At 39.5% G+C, this 23,984-nt stretch overlaps 1 protein-coding gene across 6 annotated transcripts in view; it reads right to left on the reverse strand.

Annotated features, from left to right (window-relative positions):
• KLHL2 (kelch like family member 2) overlaps positions 1-23,984 on the reverse strand; it is a 95,983-nt gene that overhangs the window by 64,445 nt on the left and 7,554 nt on the right. For 3 of the 6 annotated variants that reach the window (XM_019744634.3, XM_074338284.2, XM_088792455.1), the window contains exons 2-3: positions 19,364-19,489; positions 8,439-8,545 (exon numbers count right to left, since the gene is read on the reverse strand). The exons of 1 other annotated variant lie outside the window; for it this stretch is intronic. In XM_019744634.3, coding sequence (XP_019600193.1) covers positions 8,439-8,545; positions 19,364-19,489 — 233 coding nt within the window. The remainder of the gene's footprint in view (positions 1-8,438; positions 8,546-19,363; positions 19,490-23,984) is intronic. 2 more of the 6 variants (XM_019744636.3, XM_074338283.2) reach the window with 2 other exon arrangements.

Genomic DNA, 23,984 nt, shown 5'->3' on the forward strand with positions numbered 1-23,984 from the left:
CCTATCAATAATCACTTTAAATGTAAACGGATTAAATGTTCCAATCAAGAGACATAGGGTAGCTCAGTGGATAAGAAAGCAAGACCCTTGTATATGCTGTATACAAGAGACTCACCTCAGATCAAAAGACACACACAGGCTGAAAGGGAAGGGTTGGAATAAGATATTTCATGCAAATGGAAATGAGAAAAAACCTGGAGTTGCAATACTTATATCTGACAAAATAGACTTTAAAATGAAGAATATATTAAAAGACAAAGATGAGCACTATATAATAATAAAGGGATTGATCCGACAAGAGGACATAACCTTAGTAAACATCAATGCACCCAACATAAGAGCACCTAAATATATAAAACAGATATTGACTGACATAAAGACAGAGATCAACGGTAACACTATTATAGTAGAGGACTTCAACACACCTCTGACAACAAGGGACAGGTCTTCCAGACAGAAAATCAATATGGAAACAACGGCCTTAAATGACACGTTGGACCACTTGGATTTAATTGATATTTTCAGAGCATTTCACCCCAAAGCTGCAGAACACACGTTCTTCCCAAGCGCACATGGAACATTTTCCAAGACAGACCACATGTTAGGCCACAAAACAAGTCTTGATAAATTTAAGAAAATTGAAATCATACCAATTGTCTTCTCTGACCACAGTGCTATGAAATTAGAAATGAACTACAGGAAAAAACTGGAAGACACACCAATTCATGAAGGCTGAATAACATGTTACTAAATAACGAATGGGTCAACCATGAGGTCAAGGAAGAAATCAAAAGATATCTCGAAACAAACGAAAATGAAAACATGACAACCCAAAACCTATGGGATGCAGCGAAAGCATTCCTAAGAGGGAAATTCATAGCACTGCAGGTCTACCTAAAGAAACAAGAAACATCACTAATCAACAGTTTGTCTTCACACCTAAGGGATCTGGAAAAAGAACAGCAAAATAAGCCCAAATGGAGTACAAGGAAGGAGATGATAAAGATCAAAGCAGAAATAAATGAAATAGAAACCAGAAAAACAATACAAAAGATCAATGAATCCAAGAGTTGGTTCTTAGAGAAAATAAACAAAATCGACAAACCTTTAGCCAGACTCATTTAAAAAAAGACAGTGAGGACCCAAATTAATAAAATAAGAAATGAAAGAGGAGAAGTGACAACAGACACCGCAGAAATACAAAAAATTTAAAGAAATTACTATGAGCAACTATATGGCAACAAATTTAACAATCTGGAAGAAACGGACAATTTTCTAGAGGCGTACAACCTTCCAAGGCTAACTCAAGAAGAAGCACAAAACCTGAATAAACTGATTACCACCAGGGAAATTGAATCAGTAATCAACAATCTCCCAACAAACAAAAGCCCTGGACCAGATGGCTTTACAGGTGAATTTTACAAAACGTTCAAAAAAGAATTATCACCTATTCTCCTCAAGCTCTTCCAAAAAATCCAGAAAGAGGGAAGGCTCCCAAACACTTTTTACGAGGTCACTATCACCCTGATCCCAAAATCAGACAAAGACACCACAAAAAAAGAAAACTACAGGCCAATATCGCTAATGAACATAGATGCAAAAATCCTCAACAAAGTACTAGCGAACAGAATTCAGCAATACATTAAAAAGATCATACACCATGATCAAGTGGGATTCATCCCTGGTATGTAAGGGTGGTTCAACATCCACAAATCAATTAATGTGATACACCACATTAACAAAATGAAAAATAAAAATCACATGATCACATCAATAGATGCAGAAAAAGCATTTGATAAAATCCAGCAGCCATTTATGATAAAAACGCTTAAGAAAGTGGGAATAGAGGGATCATAGCTCAACATAATAAAGGCCATACATGATAAACCCACAGCTAACATCATACTGAATGGGGAAAAGCTAAAACCATTCCCCTTAAGATCAGGAACAAGGCAAGGTTGCCCACTTTCTCCACTTCTAGTCAACACAGTGCTGGAAGTTCTAGCCACAGCAATCAGACAAGAAAAAGAAACAAAAGGCATCCAAATTGGTAAGGAGGAAGTAAAATTGTCATTATATGCAAATGACATGATACTATATATAGAGGACCCTAAAGACTCCACCAAGAAACTATTCGAGCTGATAGATGAATTTAGTAAAGTAGCAGGATACAAACTTAATATTCAGAAATCAGTTGCATTTGTATATACCAATAATAAAACATCAGAAGGAGAAATTTTAAAAAAATCCCATTTACAATTGCTTCAAAGACTATAAAATACCTGGGAATAAATTTAACCAAAGAAGTAAAAGATCTGTACTCAGAAAATTATAAGATACTGAAGAAAGAAATGAAAGAAGATACAAATAGATGGAAACACATACCATGTTCATGGATAGGAAGAATTAATATAAATAAAATGTCCATACTGCCTAAGGCAATATACATATTCAATGCAATTCCTATCAAACTACCAATGACGTTTTTCAAAGAAATAGAACATATAATCCTAAAATTTATATGAGACCATAAAAGACCCCAGATACCCTCAGCAATCTTGAGAAATAAGAACAAAGTGGGAGGTATAATGATACCTGACATCAAATTATACTACAAGGCTACAGTAATCAAAACAGCATGGTACTGGCATAAAAACAGACACATAAATCAATGGAACAGAATAGAGAGTCCAGAAATAAATCCATACCTATATGGACATTTAATATACGACAATGGAAGCAAAAATGTACGGTGGGGTAAAGACAGTCTATTCAATAAATGGTGCTGGAAAACCTGAACAGACACATGCAAAAAAATGAAGCTGGACCACCTCCTTAAACCATATACAAAAATAAATTCAAAGTGGCTTAAAGACTTACATGTAAGATCTGAAACCATAAAATTCATAGAAGAAAATATAGGAAGAAACTTCACAGACATTACCCGGAGTAAGATTTTTACTGATATATCCCCTCACGCAAGGGAAGTAAGAGAAAAAATAAACATGTGGGCTTATCAAACTAAAAAGTTTTTTCACAGCAAAGGACACCATCAATAAAACAAAAAGGGATCCTACTGAATGGGAAAAGATATTTGCCAATGATATACCTGAAAAGGTGTTAATATCACAAATTTATAAAAAAGTCACTCAACTCAACTCCAAAAAAACAAAACCCAATTAAAAAATGGGCAGAGGACATGAAGAGACATTTTTCTAAAAAGGACATACAGATGGCAAACAGACATATGAAAAAATGCTCAACCTCACTAACCATCAGATAAATGCAAATAAAAAACCACAATGAGATACCACCTCACCCCAGTCAAAATGGCTAGCATCAATAAATCAACAAACAACAAGTGCTGGCACGAATGTGGAGAAAAGGGAAGCCTTGTGCACTGTTGCTGGGATTGCAGATTGGTGCAGCCACTATGGAAAACAGTATGGAGGTATCTCAAAAATCTGAAAATGGGAACTACCTTATGATCCTGCAATTCCACTCCTAGGTATCTATCCGGAGAAATCCGAAACTCTAATTCAAAAAAATTTACACAAAATACCTTAACATAATAAAGGCCATATATGACAAGCCCTCTGCTAATCTCATAATTAATGGTGAAAAACTGAAGCCCTTTGCTCTACGTTCAGGAACACGACAGGGCTGTCCCCTATCACCTCTGCTTTTCAACATAGTGTTGGAAGTCCTTGCCAGAGCAATCAGGCAAGAGAAAGAAATAAAAGGCATCCAAATTGGGAATGAAGAAGTTAAATTATCACTCTTTGCAGATGACATGATGCGATATATAGAAAACCCTAAAGACTCCACCAAAAAGCTATTAGAAACAATCAACGAATACAGTAAAGTTGCTGGCTACAAAATCAACGTACAAAAGTCCACTGCTTTCCTATATACTAACAATGCAATCTCAGAAAAAGAAATACAAAAAACAATTCCTTTTGCAATTGCAGCAAAAAGAATAAAATACCTAGGAATAAACTTAACCAAGGATGTGAAAGACCTATATGCTGAAAACTATAAAACATTTTTGAAAGAAATTGAAGAAGACACAAAGAAATGGAAAGATATTCCGTGCTCATGGATTGGAAGAATCAACATAGTTAAAATGGCCATATTACCCAAAGCAATATACAGATTCAATGCAATCCCCATCAAAATCCCAATGGCATATTTTAAAGACATAGAACAAAAAAATCATCAGATTTGTTTGGAACCACAAAAGACCCCGAATAGCCAAAGCAATCTTAAAAAAGAACAATAATGGAGGTATCACACTTCCTGACTTTGGCTTGTACTACAGGGCTACAATAATGAAAACAGCATGGTATTGGCAGAAAAACAGACACATAGACCAATGGAATAGAATTGAGAACCCAGAAATAAAACCACATAAATATGGACAGATAATTTTTTATAAAGAAGCTAAAAACATACAATGGAGGAAAGACAGCCTCTCCAATAAATGGTGCTGGGAGAATTGGATAGCCATATGCAAAAGAATGAAACTGGACTGCTATTTGTCACCATGTACCAAAGTTAATTCAAAATGGATCAAAGACTTAAGCGTAAGACCTGACACAATAAACTGCATAGAAGAAAACATAGGTACTAAACTTATGGACCTTGGGTTCAAAGAGCATTTTATGAATTTGACTCCAAAGGCAATGGAAGTAAAAGCTAAAATAAACGAATGGGACTATATGAAACTTAAAAGCTTCTGCACAGCAAAAGAAACCATTGACAAAATAAAGAGGCCACCAACTGAATGGGAGAAGATTTTTGCAAATAGTGCCTCCGATAAGGGGCTAATATCCAAAATATACAAGGAACTCATGCAGCTCAACAACAAAAAAACAAACAACCCAATTGAAAAATGGGCAGACGACCTGAAGAGACATTTCTCCAAAGAGGACATACAAATGGCAAATAGACATATGAAAAAATGCTCAACATCACTAATCATCAGAGAAATGCAAATCAAAACCACAATGAGATATCACCTCACCCCAGTCAGAATGGCTATCATCAACAAGACAAATAGTAACAAGTGTTGGAGAGGCTGTGGAGAAAAAGGAACCCTCATACACTGTTGGTGGGAATGCAGACTGGAGCAGCCTTTATGGAAGGCAGTGTGGAGGTTCCTCAAAAAATTACGAATAGAATTGCCATATGACCCAGCAATCCCTCTCCTGGGTATCTATCCAAAAAATCTGAAAACATTTATACATAAAGACACGTGTGCTCCAATGTTCATTGCAGCTTTGTTTACGGTGGCCAAGACATGGAAACAACCAAAATGTCCTTCGATAGATGAATGGATAAAGAAGTTGTGGTATATATACACAATGGAATACTATTCGGTGGTAAGAAATGATGATATAGGAACATTTGTGACAACATGGATGGATCTTGAGAGTGTAGGTTCCATGGTGTAATGGTTAGCACTCTGGACTCTGATCTTGAGAGTGTAATGCTGAGCAAAATAAGTCAGACAGAAAAAGCAGAGAACCATGTGATTTCACTGATATGTGGTATATAAACCAAAAACAACAAAAGAACAAGACAAACAAATGAGAAACAGAAACTCATAGACACAGACAATAGTTTAGTGGTTACCAGAGGGTAAGAGGGTTGGGGGGGTGGGAGATGAGGGTAAAGGGGATCAAATATATGGTGATGGAAGGAGAACTGACTCTGGGTGGTGCACACGCAATGGGATTTATAGATGATGTAATACAGAATTGTACACCTGAAATCTATGTAATTTTACTAACAATTGTCACCCCAATAAATTAAAAAAAAAAATTTACACACTCCTATGTTTATTGCAGCACTATACACAATAGCCAAGACATGAAAACAACCAAAATGCCCATCGGTAGATGACTGGATTAAGAAACTGCGGTACATTTATACAATGGAGTATTACGCAGCCATAAAGAAGAAAGAAATCTTACCATTTGCAACAACATGGATGGACCTAGAGAACATTATGTTAAGTGAAATAAGTCAGACAGAGAAAGATAAATACCATATGATCTCACTTATATGTAGAATCTAAAGAAAAGAATAAGTGAATGACCTAATCAGAAACAGTTTCAGAGACATAGAGGAAAAACTGAGGGTTGCTAGATGGGAGGGGGGGTGGGGATAAGGGGGAAGGTGAGGGGTTTAGAAAGCAGTCAGTAACCACAAGATGGCCATGGGGTTTTGAAAATTAATTTGGGAAATGTAATCAATAATGTTGTAAAGATTTTGTAGGGTATCCGATGGATACTTGTCTCATTAGGGAGACCACCTCAGGGATGATATAGATGCCTGATCACTGCACTGTACACCTGAAGCTGAAGCTGAACAATAATGAATGTCAACTACAAGCTTTTATACATATATATATATGTGTATCACACACACATACATATATACATATATATGTGTATATATATGTGTATATATATGTATATACTTACAAGAAGCAGAGTACAGCATTAGGAATAGAGACAGTGGAAATGTAATGGCTCTGTGGGATGTCTAAGGGTTAGTGGGTGGGGGGAGGGGGATTCACACAGTGTGAGGGATATAAATGATAAACGTCTAAGTATTACTTAGTCTTGTGCACCTGAAACTAATAAAAAAAGAAAGAAAATATTAAATGGAGATGTCTTTACAGGAGAGAAGTTTTGAATGGTGGCCTTTCAAATTTTGAAATAAATTATTTTAATTAAAAAAAAAAGAATATGTTAGAGGGAATCAAAAGTATGTAGATTAGATGAAGCAGAGAACTGAATCAGCAATTTAGAAGATAAGGTAACAGAAAACACCCAATCAGAAAAGCAAAAAGAATCCCCAAAATGAGGAGAGTTTAAGGTACCTGTGGGACAACATCAAGCACCAACATTCTTATCACAGGGGTGCCAGAAGGAGAAAAGAGAGCAAGGAATTGAAAACCTATTTGAAGAAATAGTGACAGAGAAGTTCCCTAATCTGGAGAAGGAAGTCCAGGAAGCACCGAGTCCCAAACAAGATGAACCCAAAGAGGCCCACACCAAAACACATAATTAAAATGCCAAAGCTTAAAGACAAAGAGAGAATCTTAAAAGTAGCAAGCGAAAAGCAGTTAGTTACCTACAAGGGAGCTCCCATAAGACTGCCAGCTGATTTCTAAACAGAAACTTTGCAGGCCACAAGGGAGTGGCACAAAACACTCAAAGTAATGAAATGCAAGAACTTACAACCAGCAAAGCTATCATTTAGGATCAAGGGACAGATAAAGAGCTTCCCAGACAAGAAAAAGCTAAAGGAGTTCATCACCACCAAACCAGTATTACAAGAAATGTTAAAGGGCCTTCTTTAAGAAGGAAAAAAAAAGAATAAAATGGCAATAACTACGTATCAACAATTACTTTCAATGTAAATGAACTACATGTTCCAATCAAGATAGCGTGGCTGAATGGATAAGAAAATAAGACCCATACATATGCTGCTTACAAGAGATTCACTTCAGATAGAAAGACACAAACTGAAAGTAAAGAGATGGAAAAAGATATTTCATGAAAATGGAAACAAACAAAAAAAGCTGAAGTAGCAATACTTATACTGGACAAAACAGACTTTAAAACAAAGGCTATAACAAGAGACAAAGAAGGACCCAATAATCCCACTTCTGGGTTATTTACCAGAAAAACCCAAAATGGTACTTCGAGGGGATGTGTGTATCTGTATGTTCACTGCAGCACTGTTTACAATGGCCAAGATATGGAGAAAGCCTGGATGTCCATCAACAGATGAGTGGATAAAGTGTTAAGTGGTACATATATCCAATGAGATATTACTCAGCCATAAAAAAATAAATAAAAAATTTTGCCATCTGCAACATCATGGATGGACCTAGAGGGCCTTATGCTGAGTGAAGTAATCAAACAGAGAAAGACACATTCATATGATTTCACTTATATGTGGAACCTACAGAACAAGATAAATGAACAAACTCATAGACACAGAGAACATTTTGAGGGTTACATGGGAGGGGGTTGGAGGATGGGTGAAAAAGGGAAAGGGATTCAGAAGTAAAAACTGGTAATTACAAAACAGTCTTGGAGATGTAATTATAGCAGAAGGATTACAATCAATAATATAGTATTAATAATAACTATGCATGGCGTCAGATGGGTACTAGATTTATCAGGGTGATCACCTCATAAGTTATATAAATGTCTAATCACTATGTTGTACACATGAATATAATACTGTATGTCAACTATAACTGAAAATGTTTTAATTATTTAAAAAAATAAGGAGCTTAGATTCTGATCTAAGTTTAATTAAATATTTTATCACGAATTAAAAATATAGAATAGTCTGAGCTTTCTCAAGATGATGTGGCTAAAAAAAATACCTGTAACTAAGATATTTCATACCTGTAAACATGGCGTGAAAATAAGGACTACAGGCGGCCAGCACCACTCTATGAGCAGAGATTTCCATGTCTTCAGCCACAATTGTGACATCGCACAGCAAATTTTGACTGTTTACAAAGCAGAGGAAACAAAATTAATGATACCAATAATAAATGTACTGAGCATCCTTTGTAAAAATATTACAGTAAAAGCCCACTTTTCTGAAGTTGAGACTAACTGAAAACTGCCATCCTTCAGAACAGGATTTCTAAATAGGAAGTACACAGAAAACTGTCATGACAAAAACCCAAGCTTTGGGCCCTCACGCAGAATCTTGCCTTTGTTTATCAGAGAAATATTTCCAACACTGATTATCGATTTCTCAACCTAAAAGAAATGACCAGCGGCAAACAATCAATGGACACAGTACAGGGAAGAATGTTTGAATTAAGAACAGCATTAGCAGAAGTGGCAAATGGCAGTCTGACATTAAGACCAAATAAAGCATATGTAGAAAACTAAATTGGGTCAAAGTACCAAATATATATATATATATATTTAAAACGACTCTGGGTCATCAAAGGCAAAATTATATTCAACTTCATCTGCTGCTTAAAAGGCATTTGGGCATTTGAAGCTTAACTTAACCATATCATTTTTTCTAATGCAAAATATCTCATTCCTCAAGGCCATAAAATATTACCACACATAAAATTAAAAAGGATTTTATTTCCTTAAACCATTATTTTACCTTACCCAAACCATTATTCAGCAAACATACCTCCAATTCTAAAATATCCATTTTAATTCATTCAAAAACATGTGGTGAACACTTTTCACATGCTATACCAGCTGCTTGGTGAGATTCTCCAGCTAAATAAAAATGTCACAGAATATCTTCTTGGCGAAAAAGGTTGCTGATGCTTATTCGAGAACAAGCAAGAAGGTGCCAACTCTAAAACCGACTTCCCTCGTAATCATGTCATCCATGGCAGAAACAGGTGTGGTGAAACCGAAAGTCATTTCCGCAGCTCAAATATCAGAGCACTGAGTTTATGTGTGTAGCATACACAGGTCGCACGTGGCCCCCTCCTCCACCATTCTGCTGATTTGCCTCCCAGGCTAGCCTGCCTGCTTCTGTAAGTTTCTAGCAGCTGATAAGCAACTAGCAACATTTTCACATGAGTTTAACCAAGTCCTTGAAGTTTTCCATTTTTCCACACTGCTTGCAAACCTGCTTCTGTGGAGTTCACACCAAAACCCACCAAAGGCCCTACTGACGTCTATTTTCCCTCCACTCTAGGAGAAACTATAAGCTACATCATCACCCTCCAGCACCAGTGATGACTGCATTCCGCGGCCTCACTGGTGATGAGCTTGCGATGCCCTTTAGACTGAGGTCTAACTCCTGAATGGTACCAATGTGACAGCTCACGATGCTGTATGAGACATCAGGCAGGTCCCACATCGGAGTCATAAACGATGGCACAATGTTTTACTCATCCGTCACTCCTCCACATCACTAATTTGTGATTCGTCCAGTGTGGGGAACTGACAACGTCTACCGTCTGCTCTGAAAATCTAAAAGCACTCCACAGTCCTGAGCTCCATGGGTTCACAAATAACCAGGGCGAGAAACGTCAGCAGTATACTCTGGAGGAAACTATGCAACAGCTTTATTTGCATGTAGCATCTAATTTAGACCCCACCACAATTTGTGAGGTAGGAATTATTAGGATTTTTACCCTTAAAATGCCTCGCTGGGGAAGCCACGGTTAAAGATGAATAACCAGCCTAAAGACCCCACTAGTGGCAATGCCTGGAATCAAATCCACAGAGTCTGCCTGCAGCTCCTCCTAACCACGACAAAACCACCTAAGGCTGCGTGGTTTTAAAACTTGTGAAAGCTTGAAAAAAACAGGGAATAGAAAGTATAAATTATAAATAACACGAATTTGTCACTTGATGTACTATATACCAGAAACTAGTTTTGTAAAGTTCTATGTAGTTTATAAAAAGGCCTGATTTTAGTGGGTTTTTAGCACTATCTCTATAAGAATATTTAGAACAATCACAGTTAACTTGCTCATTCAACAAAGCACTTGCAAGCTCACACCTCTCCTGAAGTAGACTGGCAGAAAGGGCTGACAATGCAAAGACTACAGCACAGAGTGGAAAGTGCCCCCGTAAAGATGCTATGGGAGTCGGGAAGGATCTAAATCAGATTGGGGGTCAGAAAAGGCTCCTGCAGCTACTGACCTTAAGCAGAGTTCTAAAAACAAGTCCACGTTAGCTGGATGAAGAAGGAGCAAGAGAACTCCAGAGAGAACAGTGTGTGCTATTGCATGGAGACCTGAAGCAGCAAAGCCCAATGGGGAGCTGTGGAACAAGAAGCTGGAAGAGGCAGAGGGTGTGTGGGGGGAATGGGGGGATCGGGGGGTCAGCAGAGTTGCCTAGTCTCTCCAGAGGGCCATTTGCACTTTCCTACTGTGACCAGGAGAACCAGACACAGTTCGAACATGAGTCAAGTGAATCTTTATGCCTATATTCCTTTTGTCAGTAATCCCTCTTAGTACCCTAGTTTCAAGGTGAAACTTAAGTGGAATTACACTGGAAAATCTCAAAAATCATATAATTAATTACATTCAGCTTCAATTATAATTACGCATTGATCCAAACCTAGCATAACACCTGCTGGGTGGCACCTACATAATTATAATTAGCTCGGCCTTAGAGGCTTATTAGCAGATGTTAGTTAACAAATAAGGTAAAAACATTGCCAAAGTAGTAAGCAGTACCCAGGGTTAGGTCACATGGAGTCTAAGGGCCACCTTACAGATCAAGGACATACGTACTTGGATTCAGTGTGCTATTTTTTTTTTTTTTTAATTGGGGAACAGTGTGTTTTTCCAGGACCCATCAGCTCCAAGTCAAGTCGTTGTTTTCAATCTAGTTGTGGAGGGCACAGCTTACTTATCCATGAGAGAATCGAACAGGCAACCTTGGTGTTATAAGCACTGCGTTCTAACCAAGTGAGCTACCCAGCTGCCCCTTATGTTTGATTTTTTTTATCCTTTTGCCTCCAGTAATAACAGATTTTAAAACAGCACTCAAAAAGGAGAGAGATCTGACCAACCTTCTCTTCTTCCAGCCAGTATGGGTCTACTGAGTCTGGCCTTTACCTCTTTCCAAATGTGCATGCTCACAAAGTTGAATGACTTTGGGGTGAGGTGGAAGAGGGCTACACACAATAAGTGTGGCAATAAATGTAAGAGAAACTTGTTTGAGCAGCCCATACCCAGTCTACACGGTGAGTTTCTGAGTGTATGTTCCTATTACTTGAAATCTAATGAAAGAACGCACTATTGAAGGGAAAGGCTTTCAGTATCATCAAGTCAATGAAGTTGCATTTCTTCATTCATTCATCAACTATCCCGAGTGGCTACTGTGCAGCAAGCACTACATAGGTTTATCACAATAAACAAGATAATGGTCGTGACAGCAAGGAATTTAAAGTACAGCAGGGGACACAGACTAGCCAACAGATAACTAACTACAAAACGAACATGGGACTATGTAGATGACACAAGTGTGGGGTGTTTGGGAACACACAAGAGGAGATAGGCCCAATCTCACGGAGACTTTGGAAAAAAGATGCTTCTAAGTTCAAACGCGAAAAACACAAGTTACCCAGCCCTCATGTAAAACTCAGATGGCACAGAGAAATGAAAGGCACGCCACCGCCTAACTAAAAGGACATCATGAAAATTGGTCCTTCTCAGGAAAAAAACTGCTGTGCTTTGAAACTTAATAAAGCATGCCCTAACATACCAAGGCATTCTTTGGTTTTATGATATAAAATAAATGAATTCCTAAGACAAGAAAAACCTATCACTGTTGTGCGTGTGTGTGTGTGTGCGCGCACCATCGGGCACTAAGATATCAAAAATAATCAGCAGTCACAATGAAACAAGAATTTTACTTTCTACTAGAAGCAGGGATGGTAGGGAGAGGACATGGCATCTGTCCACCTTTCTTCCTTGGGTGTCAGGGAAAATCTGGAGGCACTTTCTGCCACATGGCGTAGAATCAGAGTAACAATCGAGGTGCCGGCTGGTGAGATGCACTGTTAACCTGAATCCCCAGGGCAAACACAAACAAGCCAGAGCCTAGGAATGTGCCCCAGATCATCTTGGAACAGCATCAGATAAGATATTAAGACAAAGAAACAAGTTAAGACATAAAAAGACATGAGGCAAGAGATCAGAAGCAGAAAGTTAAAAGCTGGTCAGGGAGGAGAGGTGAGCCAGATGTGCTGCAGCCGGTCAGGACAGGGCCCAGAGTCAACGGTTGGCCATCAGGCACATAGGGAGGTCAGGTGGGGAGACGAACTATTTTAAAGGTGAACAGCTTCCTGACTGCTCACTCAAATTAGTCATATTTAACCAAACCTCCTATAACTGACAATGTCATTCAACAGACAAGGCAGATGCAACTTGGCCCAAAGGTCAATAACCTCAAAGAACGACAGAACTCCGAGATGAGTGCTGTCTCCCTTCTTTTCCTTCTTAAAACCATGATGGTTTGAATTTGTGGCAATTAAGCACAAGGAAAACCTGTGATCAGATTTACCACACAATGAGAGTCCTGAAGAACAGCACGGCCTCCTCAACAGATTGGTACCTGCTGAGATTTTCAAACTGGAAATCGGAAGCAGTGACAAGTCAACTTGAAAAGTCACAAGAAAATCCTCCTATAGTCAGTGATTTAGGAACTGCTTTAAACTAGTACGGGGCCCTAGAAGAATCTATCATTCTTTTCAGATAGAATTGAGACAGCAGAATGTCAGTGAAAAGTGACGAAACGCAGCCACAAGAAGACATGGAGGAAAGCACGTTACTGTAGGGCAGGGAAGGTATCATCTCCAGGTGTGAGGACCTGTAAGAAGTTGGTTACCACTGAGAGGAGAAGATGAAAATAATAAGAAATAAAGTGAAAGTAGGGGGCCAGGGGCCGGCCCAGTGGCTCAGTCGGTTGGAGCTCCGTGCTCCTACCTCCGAAGACTGCCGGTTCAATTCCCACACGGGCCAGTGGGCTCTCAACCACAAGGTTGCCAGTTCAACTCCTTGAGTCCACAAGGGATGGTGGGCTCCACCTCCTGCAACTAAGATTGAACGTGGCACCTTGAGCTGAGCTGCCGCTGAGCTTCCGGATGGCTCAGTTGGTTGGAGTGCGTCTTCTCAACCACAAGGTTGCCGGTTCAACTCCCGCAAGGGATGGTGGGCTGCGCCCCCTGCAACTAGCAACGGCAACTGGACCTGGAGCTGAGCTGCGCCCTCCTCAACTAAGACTGAAAGGACAACAACTTGAAGCTGAACGGCACCCTCCACAACTAAGATTGAAGGGACAACAACTTAACTTGGAAACAAAAAAAAGTCCTGGAAGTACACAATGTTCCCCAATAAAGTTCTGTTCCCCTCCCCCAAAAAAGTCTTTAAAAAAAAGAAGAAGAAGAAGAAATAAAGTGAAAGAAGACATTAGGGACAGAGACAAGAACGTGGGGAGGAGGCAGAGTAGAGAGATAAGGAAGTCAAGGATTTCAGAAGGGAAACAGTAGCGCAGAGGTGAGTTTTTGAAAATGTGAATGAAAAGTGTGACTACTGGTAGAAAATGCAGACTATATACAAAGGAAACTTCCTCATTAAAAGTTTTGTGTTTGTTTTTTTTATAAAAAACAGCTTGGTGAAATAAATCACAAGGTGAACACTCTTAGCTAAAAAAATTTAAAAGAAATAAGCCAAACTAAGATTTTCTGATTTAAGAGGGGAGACTGAGGCAAACTCTGAAGCAGCAGTTTTTCACACATGGTAGGTTTTCAACAATATGGAGAGAGAACAAGGAACAGAAGTTGGGTTAGTAAATTCATTTACTACTATCCATTCTTCACATTCTTTGAAACGTTTAATGATTGTGTCCATGCTCAATAAACACCACATTAAAAAAAAAAAAAACGATCAATCATGAGTGCTGAAGGATTACTGCAGATTACCAGTTAACCTGGGACTGTGAGCTTCAAAATATCCCTTAAACTTTCTAAACAAACAAGTCTGCTTGATTTGGGGGCTCTTTCCAACTGCTCTGTCCTTCAAGGAATGATTTATATTCTACTCTAGGATGACATGAAAACAAAAGAATCTGACAGTGCTTTAGTGTAGAAAAATACTTAGAGTGATGGAAAAAAAGTGCACATCCTATAGAGTTTCCCAAAGTCTCTTGTAAAAACAGTGATATAATGGGAGCGGGGTTGAGGGAATGGGTGAGAAAGGTGAAGGGATTAGGAAGCACACATTGGTAGCCACAAAATAGTCACAGGGATGTGAAGTGCAGGATGGGGAATACAGTCCATAATGTTGTAAAACTGTGTATGCTGTCGGATGGGTGCTGGACTCGACGGGGGGTTACTTCATAAGTTGTAAGGATGCCTGTCCACTGCACGTACACCTGACACTAATATAAAATAGTATCAACTGTCAACAATTTAAATATATATATATATTTATTTATTTATTCACGGATGTAAAGTACATACGGAATACAGTCAATGGTATTGTAATAACTATCTACGATGTCAGAGGGTAGTAGACTTGGGGTGTTATCACTTTGTGAGGGATGTAAATGTCTAATCATAATGTTGTTTTGTACAGCTGAAACTAACAATTTAAAAAAAAGATGAGTAAGTTCTGAGGATCCAGTGTGTAGCATGACTATAGTTGACAATATAGCACTGTATACCTGAAACTGCCAAGAGTAGATAGTAAATGTACTACACACACACACACACACACACACACACACACACACACAAATGATAACTATGTGAGATGATGTATGTGTTAACTGACTTTATTACGGTAATCATTTCATAATATATACGAATATTAAATCACCCCATTGTACATTTTAAACTTACACAATGTCATATGTCAATTACATCTCAATAACCTTGGGGGGAAAAGTGATATAAAGCTATGAAGAGAAAGATAGGCTCAGTTTGCTGCTTCTCTTGCCATCTAAGCAACAAAGTACAAATTACCAAAGACGAGCCACAACTCAAATTTTTCTCAGATGCACAACAGATAATTTCATCCTAGTAATGATATGGGTCCACGATGTCTAAAAGTCCTGGGGGAAAAAACGCAATAAGCACTCCGCTAAGAGAGCGCTCCGGGCTCTTTTGTTGAAATTATCCTCTGCAATGTAAGAACTGCTATTATAACTGAATGACTAAATATTTATGGCTTCTGTATGATCCAGAGGTGAACATTTGCATCGCTTCGTATGATTTAGCCTTACTGAATACCTTCCATTCCCAAATATAACTTAAGGATAAAAATTATCTCCGTTCTAAACAAATAATAGGCTGGCCCCCACTAATAGACACTGACATTTTTAAAACTTAAGTACGGTCTTATCCCATATCCTAGAAAACAGACGTCTTGAGTTGCATTTAAAATGCATTTTAAAGGCAAAATGCTACCTCTGACAGTTCCTTTTTCAGTCTTCTCAAAAAGCTCACAGGGTTGGGTCTGGAATTTAGTCTGCTTCTTTGTCTCCTCCATCAACCCAATACAGTGTGTCGCACATAACGAGCACTCTGTAAAGATCTACTGGCTTGATTTTGAAAATGTTAGGGTTTCGAGAAATTCCTCTCCTGGCCCCCAACCCATGCTTGGGAAACGTAAAGAGCTGAGTTTCCCACCAGATCTGTGTTGCGGTACTAAACCCGCCCTTTCACCACACTGCCAGTTGTTCCCCCGACACCATGAATTTTACAATGCTACTCCCTTCTCAAAACTTTCACTGAATCCCACTGACCACAGGATTAGGCCCAAAGTCACTACGCTGTTGAAACCTGCCACAATGCTCTTACTTCCTAACCTTTTCTACACAGACTTCCCAGCATGAATTCTTGATTCACTTATCCAATCGGTTAGGTTTATCCCCTCCTTAGCTCATGCAATCATCCAGACCAGGAACTGCCTTTCTTCTCCCATCTTTTGCATGAATCCTACCACCACCACCCCCACACTTTTGTCAGGCCCCGCTGAAACCTCATCTGTGGGACGGTCTGTGGGACGTTGTAGATTTGTCCTGTGAGAATCCTTTTCAGCACCCACATTTTGCACACCATCTTGCACCACCTCATCCTCTTCTCTGACATCTCCTGCAGCAAGCTAGACACTTGAAGGGCATGGGCAAGTCTGATACGGTTTTGGGCTCCCACACAGCCTTTTGGGCATGCTAGCGGATTTCAAAGGGGAACGAGAACTTAACACACCGTTACAAATGCATTGTTGAATACATTGTTAAGAAATGACGCAAGGTTTTTAAACTAAATAATGTTAAGTTATTCAAGCTCACACTGGGCTGGGACACAGAGATATATCTTGGCCTCCTGTCTAAAAAAAAAAACTAGTTTAAAGAAAATGTCACGTTCCTTTTCTATAAACTGTAGTAACTTAAACTTTACAAAACTCCTGTCCTCCCACTCCTACAACCACACCTTACACCACCTATAATTGGAAGAAAAGTGACTTTTACCCCTAAAATTTCACTTCATCAGCCAAAGGTTTATAAAAACACTCTGGTGTACAGCTGTTATCCTACCAAGTAGAGGGGGCAGCCCGAGGGCAGCGTGGTGAGAACACGGAAGTTCTCCCTTCCCAGAAGTCACAAAACCGCTCTCGGCTACTCTTTCCTGGCAGAAGGAAGTTGATGCAAGGACAGGAAATAATAAGTGATTTTCAGCTGTAAAAGGAGTAGGCCTCTTCAGGGATTTCTTTTTTCTTTTTTTTCTTTTTTTTTAAGAATTACTCAAATTAGCTACCAGGGGTAAGAGAAAAGGGAATGACATTAAAAACAAACAAAAAAAGGTTCTGATGAACCCCAAAGAGAGTTCATTTTTTAAAAAAACACTAACAATTGCTGACTTCAATTGCTACAACAATCCTGGCTATAGACCTGGAATCAACACTCTGGCAATTCAAAGGTCATTCTTTGTTCTGAAAATCAGCATCAACTACCAGGCTGGTGACACACTAGCTCCTGAAATGGTGCAACAGAAAGAACAAGAAGGTACTATTTCACAGCCATATAGTTCACGCCCAAAATGAAACCAATAGGTGAATGAAGGCTAGAGCTCAATAATCCCAGGACGGAGGCCGGACACCCGTGACCCACAGGTAAGCAGGAAAAACACCTCATCAGCTCAGAATGTCAAAGCAGCAGTGACTTAGAATCCACCCTGTCCACTCCCCTCATTTTATAGTTAAGGCTCAAAGAGATCCCCTCACACACACCAGTGGAAAACCAAGGCTACTACAACTCATGGAAGGGGGAGGAGGGCATTTGAATAGGCCTATCAAAAATCAGTGTTTCTAGACTTTCCAAAGAAAGAGAAAAGCCATTAAAGATCTCAGTCTCAAAATAACTACACTATTTTTCTTATTTTTCTTTCAGCTCCACTTCGTAGCCACTGCGTTTTACACTCTAGAAACTACAGTTGCAACGGGATTAAAAAGCTAAAACAGCACAACCAGACCTGCTGGATTATCCCAGCTGTATTTTTTCCCAAAAACTAAATGAAAACCTACGTATTGAAAATGTTCTCAGAGCAAGACTAGGAAGCAAATCTAATATCCAATATTCAGTTTAACTTTCCCTGGTCTCCCTCTCTCCAATCCACTCACTCTCCACCTGGAAGCCAGTGTGTTCTTTTCAAAATACACATCTGATCACGTCACATCCCTGCTTAAAAGCCTCCAATGGCTTCCTCCCAAGGCAACTCCTGATAAAGACCACGATGTGTAAGGCCCGAATAATGCTGGCTCACACCTACCCACTCAGCCTCCTCTCTGGCTCTGACCCCCCCCCCCTCCCTGGCCATCTGCACCCCAGCTACCCCTCAGTTCGTCCAGTGAAGCGGGCTCCCCCCCACCATGAGACTTAAGTACTGCCGTTCCCTTGCTGGAATACTGTTGTCTAATCTCTCTCTCATCGCTATCCTGACATCATTTCCTTTCCTTCCAGATCTCAGCACAGCTATTCCTATCTTCTCAGGGAAGCCTTCCCTGACCACTGTTACCTTCCTTCATAGGCCTCCTCACAGCACTTACTGCTGTGTGATGCTCTGACTGCTTCCGTCAACCATCAGCCCCATTAGGACAGCAACCACGTCTGTTTTGGCTCACCACTGTACCCCATCACCCAGCAGATAAATAGATATTGACTCTTTAATTTAACTAAAGAATAAACCAATGAGTAAACAAATGGTGGACCTAAAGGGTGGGTTTTTAGGAAGACATAGCACAGAGATGTTAAGGGAAAGTTTAAGCCATTCCCCTCTTAGCCCAAGCTTTTAAATATATTGAGAGTACTTTCACAAAGGAAATGGTGGGAAAAAATACATGTCTTTCACAAAGAAACCCTAGACCAGCTCTGTCCAATAGAAATATAATGCAGGTCACAATTTCTAGTAATCACATTAAAAAAATAAGAAAATAAAGTGAAGTAAATTTTAATAATAATTCTATTTAACCCAAAATATCCAATATATTATCATGTGAAAATGTAATCAATATTTTTTAAACTTATTAATAACTATTTTACATTCTTTTTCTGTACTAAGTCTTGGAAATTCATATGTATTTTCCACTTAGAGAACATCTCAATTCACATGTGGCTGGTGGCTACCATATTGGACAAAGCAGCCTTATACCAGTCACACTTCTGATAAAGTATTTGCTCTCTTCTTTTAAAATACTCACAGAAAAAGCTTTTAATGTTTTCTGCATCAAACAAAGCAACAATGAGGCAAGGGGAGTATATTTACTATAAACAACTGAAAAATAAAGGAAAGAGACCCATGTATGGTAACGTAATGATACCTTCTTAATTCGTTCATGACTTTAAAAGCTTTCTTCATATGCCAAGGATTCACTGTCAGTGGGCAGTGTTTTTCAGTATTATCATCTTTTGAATCGAGAGGCTTCTGATGACCCTGCTTTGTGCATCTATACATAAAAGAAAAGAACAAAAAAAAACAGAAAAACACCTTATTAAAGATAATTTAGTTCAGGCTTATAAGGCAACAAGAAATACAACGAATGCCCACTCCCTCACTCATTTAGAGGAAGTCTCACAATAATCCCAGCATAAGACACAATTTCGAACACTTTCTGATGGTCACTAAGATTTTAACAAAAAATCTTTTGGTCAAAGATGAACACCGAAAATTCAGTAAAAGTGATACAGCAGACATCTCCAAACAAAAATTCTGAGAAATGATCATCCCTTTTGGAAAGTAACCTGCGTAATTTTAACAATCTGTCGTAACCACACATTATTTACAAACCGAGACAGGAACAAGATAGTATTTTACAAAACTTTAGAAACAGAATCTGATTTGAATTTTGCTCTCTACCTGCAAGGTTATTTACCCCATATATTCTGGACCTACCCTAACAAGAGATTAGTCATGTTAGCTAAAGTTTATTGAGTATTTACTATACGGCAGCCACCGGGCTAAGTAGTTTTTACTGTCTTTATTTGCTTAATCTTCACAATCCTGTGAGCTAATTATATTATTAGTATCCCCATTTAACAGATGAAGAGATTGAGGCAAAAAGGTACTTGGTAAATGGTAGACTTGGGAGCCAAAAAATTAACAAATAAAATCATAGTACGATGGGGGACGAGGGGTGGAATTAACTGCTAATGGACACAAGGGAATTTTTTGAGGAGATGGTCGCACAACCCTAGAACTTTACTAAAAGTCACTGAACTGTACAATTATATGGGTGAACTTTATGGCATGTAAATTATACCTCAATCAAGCTATGAATTTAAAAATTGGGATAGAAAATGAAGCTTTAAAAAAATCATATTTGTATGTATAGCACACAAAGCAGAACAGGCAAACATCAATCATTACGGCTGCATTTCTCTTCACATCTTTTCCTTTCCTAACCCATTTCTGAAAGGCTGATTCATTGTTAAAACATTATCTTTCATTTATTTATTCAACAAATATTTTTAGAGTGCCAACAAAGTACCCAGCACTCTTCTAGGCACTTGGAATACATCAATAAACACGACAAAGATCCCTGTTCTCACAGACCTTGTAGTCTAGTCGGGGGAGGGGGAGGGGGAGGGGCAATACACACAACAAATCAGTGAAGTAGGTGGCCCATTAGAAAAGGGTAAGAGTGACGGAAAAAAGAGAAAGGGCAAAGTAAAGAGAGTCAGGAGTGCGCAGTGACGTTAACTCACAGTATGAAATAGGGTGATCAAGGCAGGCCCTACTGAGAATTGAGATTAGGACTAGGAGGTGAGAGAAGGTCCAGGAGGAAGATACAGCGAGAGCAAAAGCCAGTACATGCCTGGTGTGTTCCAGGAACGTGAGACCCGGGCTGGGGCTGGTAGGGACAGCGGAGTGCGGATCACGTAGGACCTTGCAGGACCTTGTAAGGGCTTTGGCTTTTACCCTGAGTGAAATGGGGAGGCACTGCAGAAGAATGACACGATCCAACTTAGGTTTTCAAAGGATCACTTTGGCAGCTGGTTAAGAATAGTCTATATGGGTCAAAGATGAAAGGGGGAAAGCTATTTAGGAGGCTAATGCAGTAGGAGGTGACAGTCGCTCAGAGCAGGGTAGTAGCAGTGGAGGGAGGAGGGGTGATGACAAGTGACTGGGTACTGGATCTATTTTAAAGGTAGAGCCAATGAGATTTGTTCACAGAATGCAAGATTTGGTCACATGTGGCCAAAGAAAGTCTGGATGACTGCAAGTTTTTTGGCCTGAGCAACTGGAATGAGCGCCTGTAACTGGACGGGGAAGGCTACAAGTAGAACCGGTTTAGGGGTAGGAAGATCAAGAAAGAGCTCAGGTTTCATACATGTTGGTTAAGATATCAGAGACCTCCAAGTGAAGACGTCAAAAAGATGCCATCAGATGACTACTGGAGCCTAAAACTGGAGAGAAAAATCTAGCTGCAGGCAGAAATGTGGGAATCATTGATTACACACGTGGTACAAGAAGCCATGAAACTCGGGCACTCAAACATTAAGGTAACCGCCAACATTAACCACAGAAGGTATCCTTGCGTGTTCCCACTGTCCTGCCCCTGGAATCAACACTAATGGAGACAGCTGAGTCTTCAAGCGCTGGCCTATGAAAAGCAACCAGCAGTCCCGCTTCCCCACCACTTGGAGTTCTTAAAGGGGCCTTGCAAATGACTTTAGTACACGGCACTGTCTCCAGTGGGTGAGTGCACAGCTGGAGGGGAGAATGGGACGGTGCACTCTACTCCCTGAGGCCTCTCGTGTGCATGCGTGTGTGTGTGTGTGCATGTGTGCGTGCGTGTGTGTGTGTGTGTAGAAGTATGACTTACACCTGGCCTAAGAAAAAGGACTAGTAAGTCTAGAAACCAAAAGATGAAAGAACATCCAGATATGGTGGAGGGGACTGGGGAAACACTTAATGGTATAAGGCACAGTCTCATAATGCCCCTTCTCACCATCCTTTCATAAAGAGTACAGCAGAAAAAAAGGGGAAGTTATGTAGATGTATGAAACCTACACAACCTACACGTTTTCACCATGCAACACTGGATGTCCATATATACAGCGATTTAATAGTGTTTATAGCTGCTTCTAGTTTAATAACTTAGAGTTTACAACAGAGGGAAAATATAATACTGAGGACTGGTGAACTATCATGGAAGACTTTTCAATGCTCAGAATGGAAATGAAGGCAACTATGCCCTAGACAGAATATCATTAAGAGTCAAGAGTGTTTATATTTGCTTAAGCAATTAGGAATTAAAACTTTCTGCATGAGAGAATTAACTTTAAGACAGCTACCATACAATAATCAATGTCTATACTGGTGCTTTCCTAAAGCTATTTTCAGCTCCTGCTTTTTCTATGTATTCCAGAACCTCGGCAAAGAAAAGACTTCAGTCAAAGGCTTAAAGGAATAAGAAATAACACTGACTTTTTTTTTTTTTTTTAAGTGTTCTCTGTACTGAGAGCCACTTACAAATACAGCACAGGTCTACCCAAGCCCTTTCCATAATTTTCCATTTCCTATGTGGTTTTGTGTTAGATGTTCTCTCAGTCAGAAGCAAAACTGAGTAACAGAAAATTACACATCATGTCTAAAACTATAGATGTGGAAAAGGAACATACACTAGGAAGCAGCTAAGTGGGAGGTAAAGGTTTACCCTTTAAGTTATACCAGTAGGTGCAGTTACACCTTCTGCTTGCTTCCCTTTGAAGCAAAAAGCTAGCCTTTTCCAGAAAAGCTCCTCATTCTGAGAACTGCCTTCTTTGAAAAATCTGGAGATACTTTTGCAAGGTTCTGTTACTTTTAAGTCTTTCCCCAACTCTACATTTCATAGTCTTAAAATTATCCAGTAACCTCTTGTCACAAAACATACTCTAAAGTAGTTGAGGCTTCCAAGGGTTTGGACCCCAGTACACGCCTAGGCTGTGCAACAGATAACCCTAAAGTCTTCCTTCAACGAATGACTCTTCTGCAAATTCCCAGTTGTGGGCAAGGGTGGCTTCTCAAACCAGGCAACTTTCTAGCTCTGCCTAAGAACACACATCTGATGATAACTGAATTCTCGAAAAGGAAGCAAACAGACTGGCTATCTCCTTCAAACATTCAAGACTCCATCACCTGGCAGAGGTTTAAACCTACTGCGAAAATTTTGAGAACAGCTTAAAAATGAGTTACACTTTCTTGAAATGTTTATCATTTGCTTGGGAATACTGATTTCTGAGGGAGGGGGACAAAAGGATCAGAATGACCCAAGTAAGTTTTTCAAACTATACTTCACCATACCTCTTCACGTGAAGATTCAGGCAAGCCCTTTTTATAGGACTGGGTGTATCAGAATGATAGCCATCTCCAGGAGTAGGGGGGAAAGGGCAGCTATGTACAGTTAAAAAAAAAAAAAGTGATGTAATATACCCCACTACCCACTTACCTCCTACTCCAGGACAATCATCTCAGATTGTGAAAAAACACTAGAAAATACGGTTATGTTTTTAATGTTTTCTGGTGGAAACAGTGCTATAATTCATGCGAATGATGCAGCTGCAAAATTTAACAGGGGACCAGCCATTCTCACATTCAGGACACAAATACTTAGCCCCTGGGTGGCCCCCATCTCTGCTCTCCCCTCTGCCTGTTCACCTCAAAAGCTGCAAGACTCCCCTGCTTGCAATGAGTCACCCACCATTAGTCACAAATTTCTGCCAAGTTCACATCAGCAGCTGTTGTTTTTCAAAGTCACCATCCATGCTGTATGGCTCTGAAGTTTCTCCATTACTTTATAATATCTCTTTTGTTTGCTCTGCTGTCTTCCCAGCTAAACTTACACTCAGAGGCTGGTTATCGAACTAACATTGCTTCCATACCCAAGTCCAGGATATCAGAAGTACAGAGTCAACCACAACTAATATTTTAACTAATATTTGTCATATCACTCTACAGTT

Source organism: Rhinolophus sinicus, chromosome 15 (genome assembly GCF_057876585.1).
Source record: "Rhinolophus sinicus isolate RSI-liver-muscle chromosome 15, RSI-T2T, whole genome shotgun sequence".
Classification (NCBI taxonomy): Eukaryota; Metazoa; Chordata; class Mammalia; order Chiroptera; family Rhinolophidae; genus Rhinolophus; species Rhinolophus sinicus.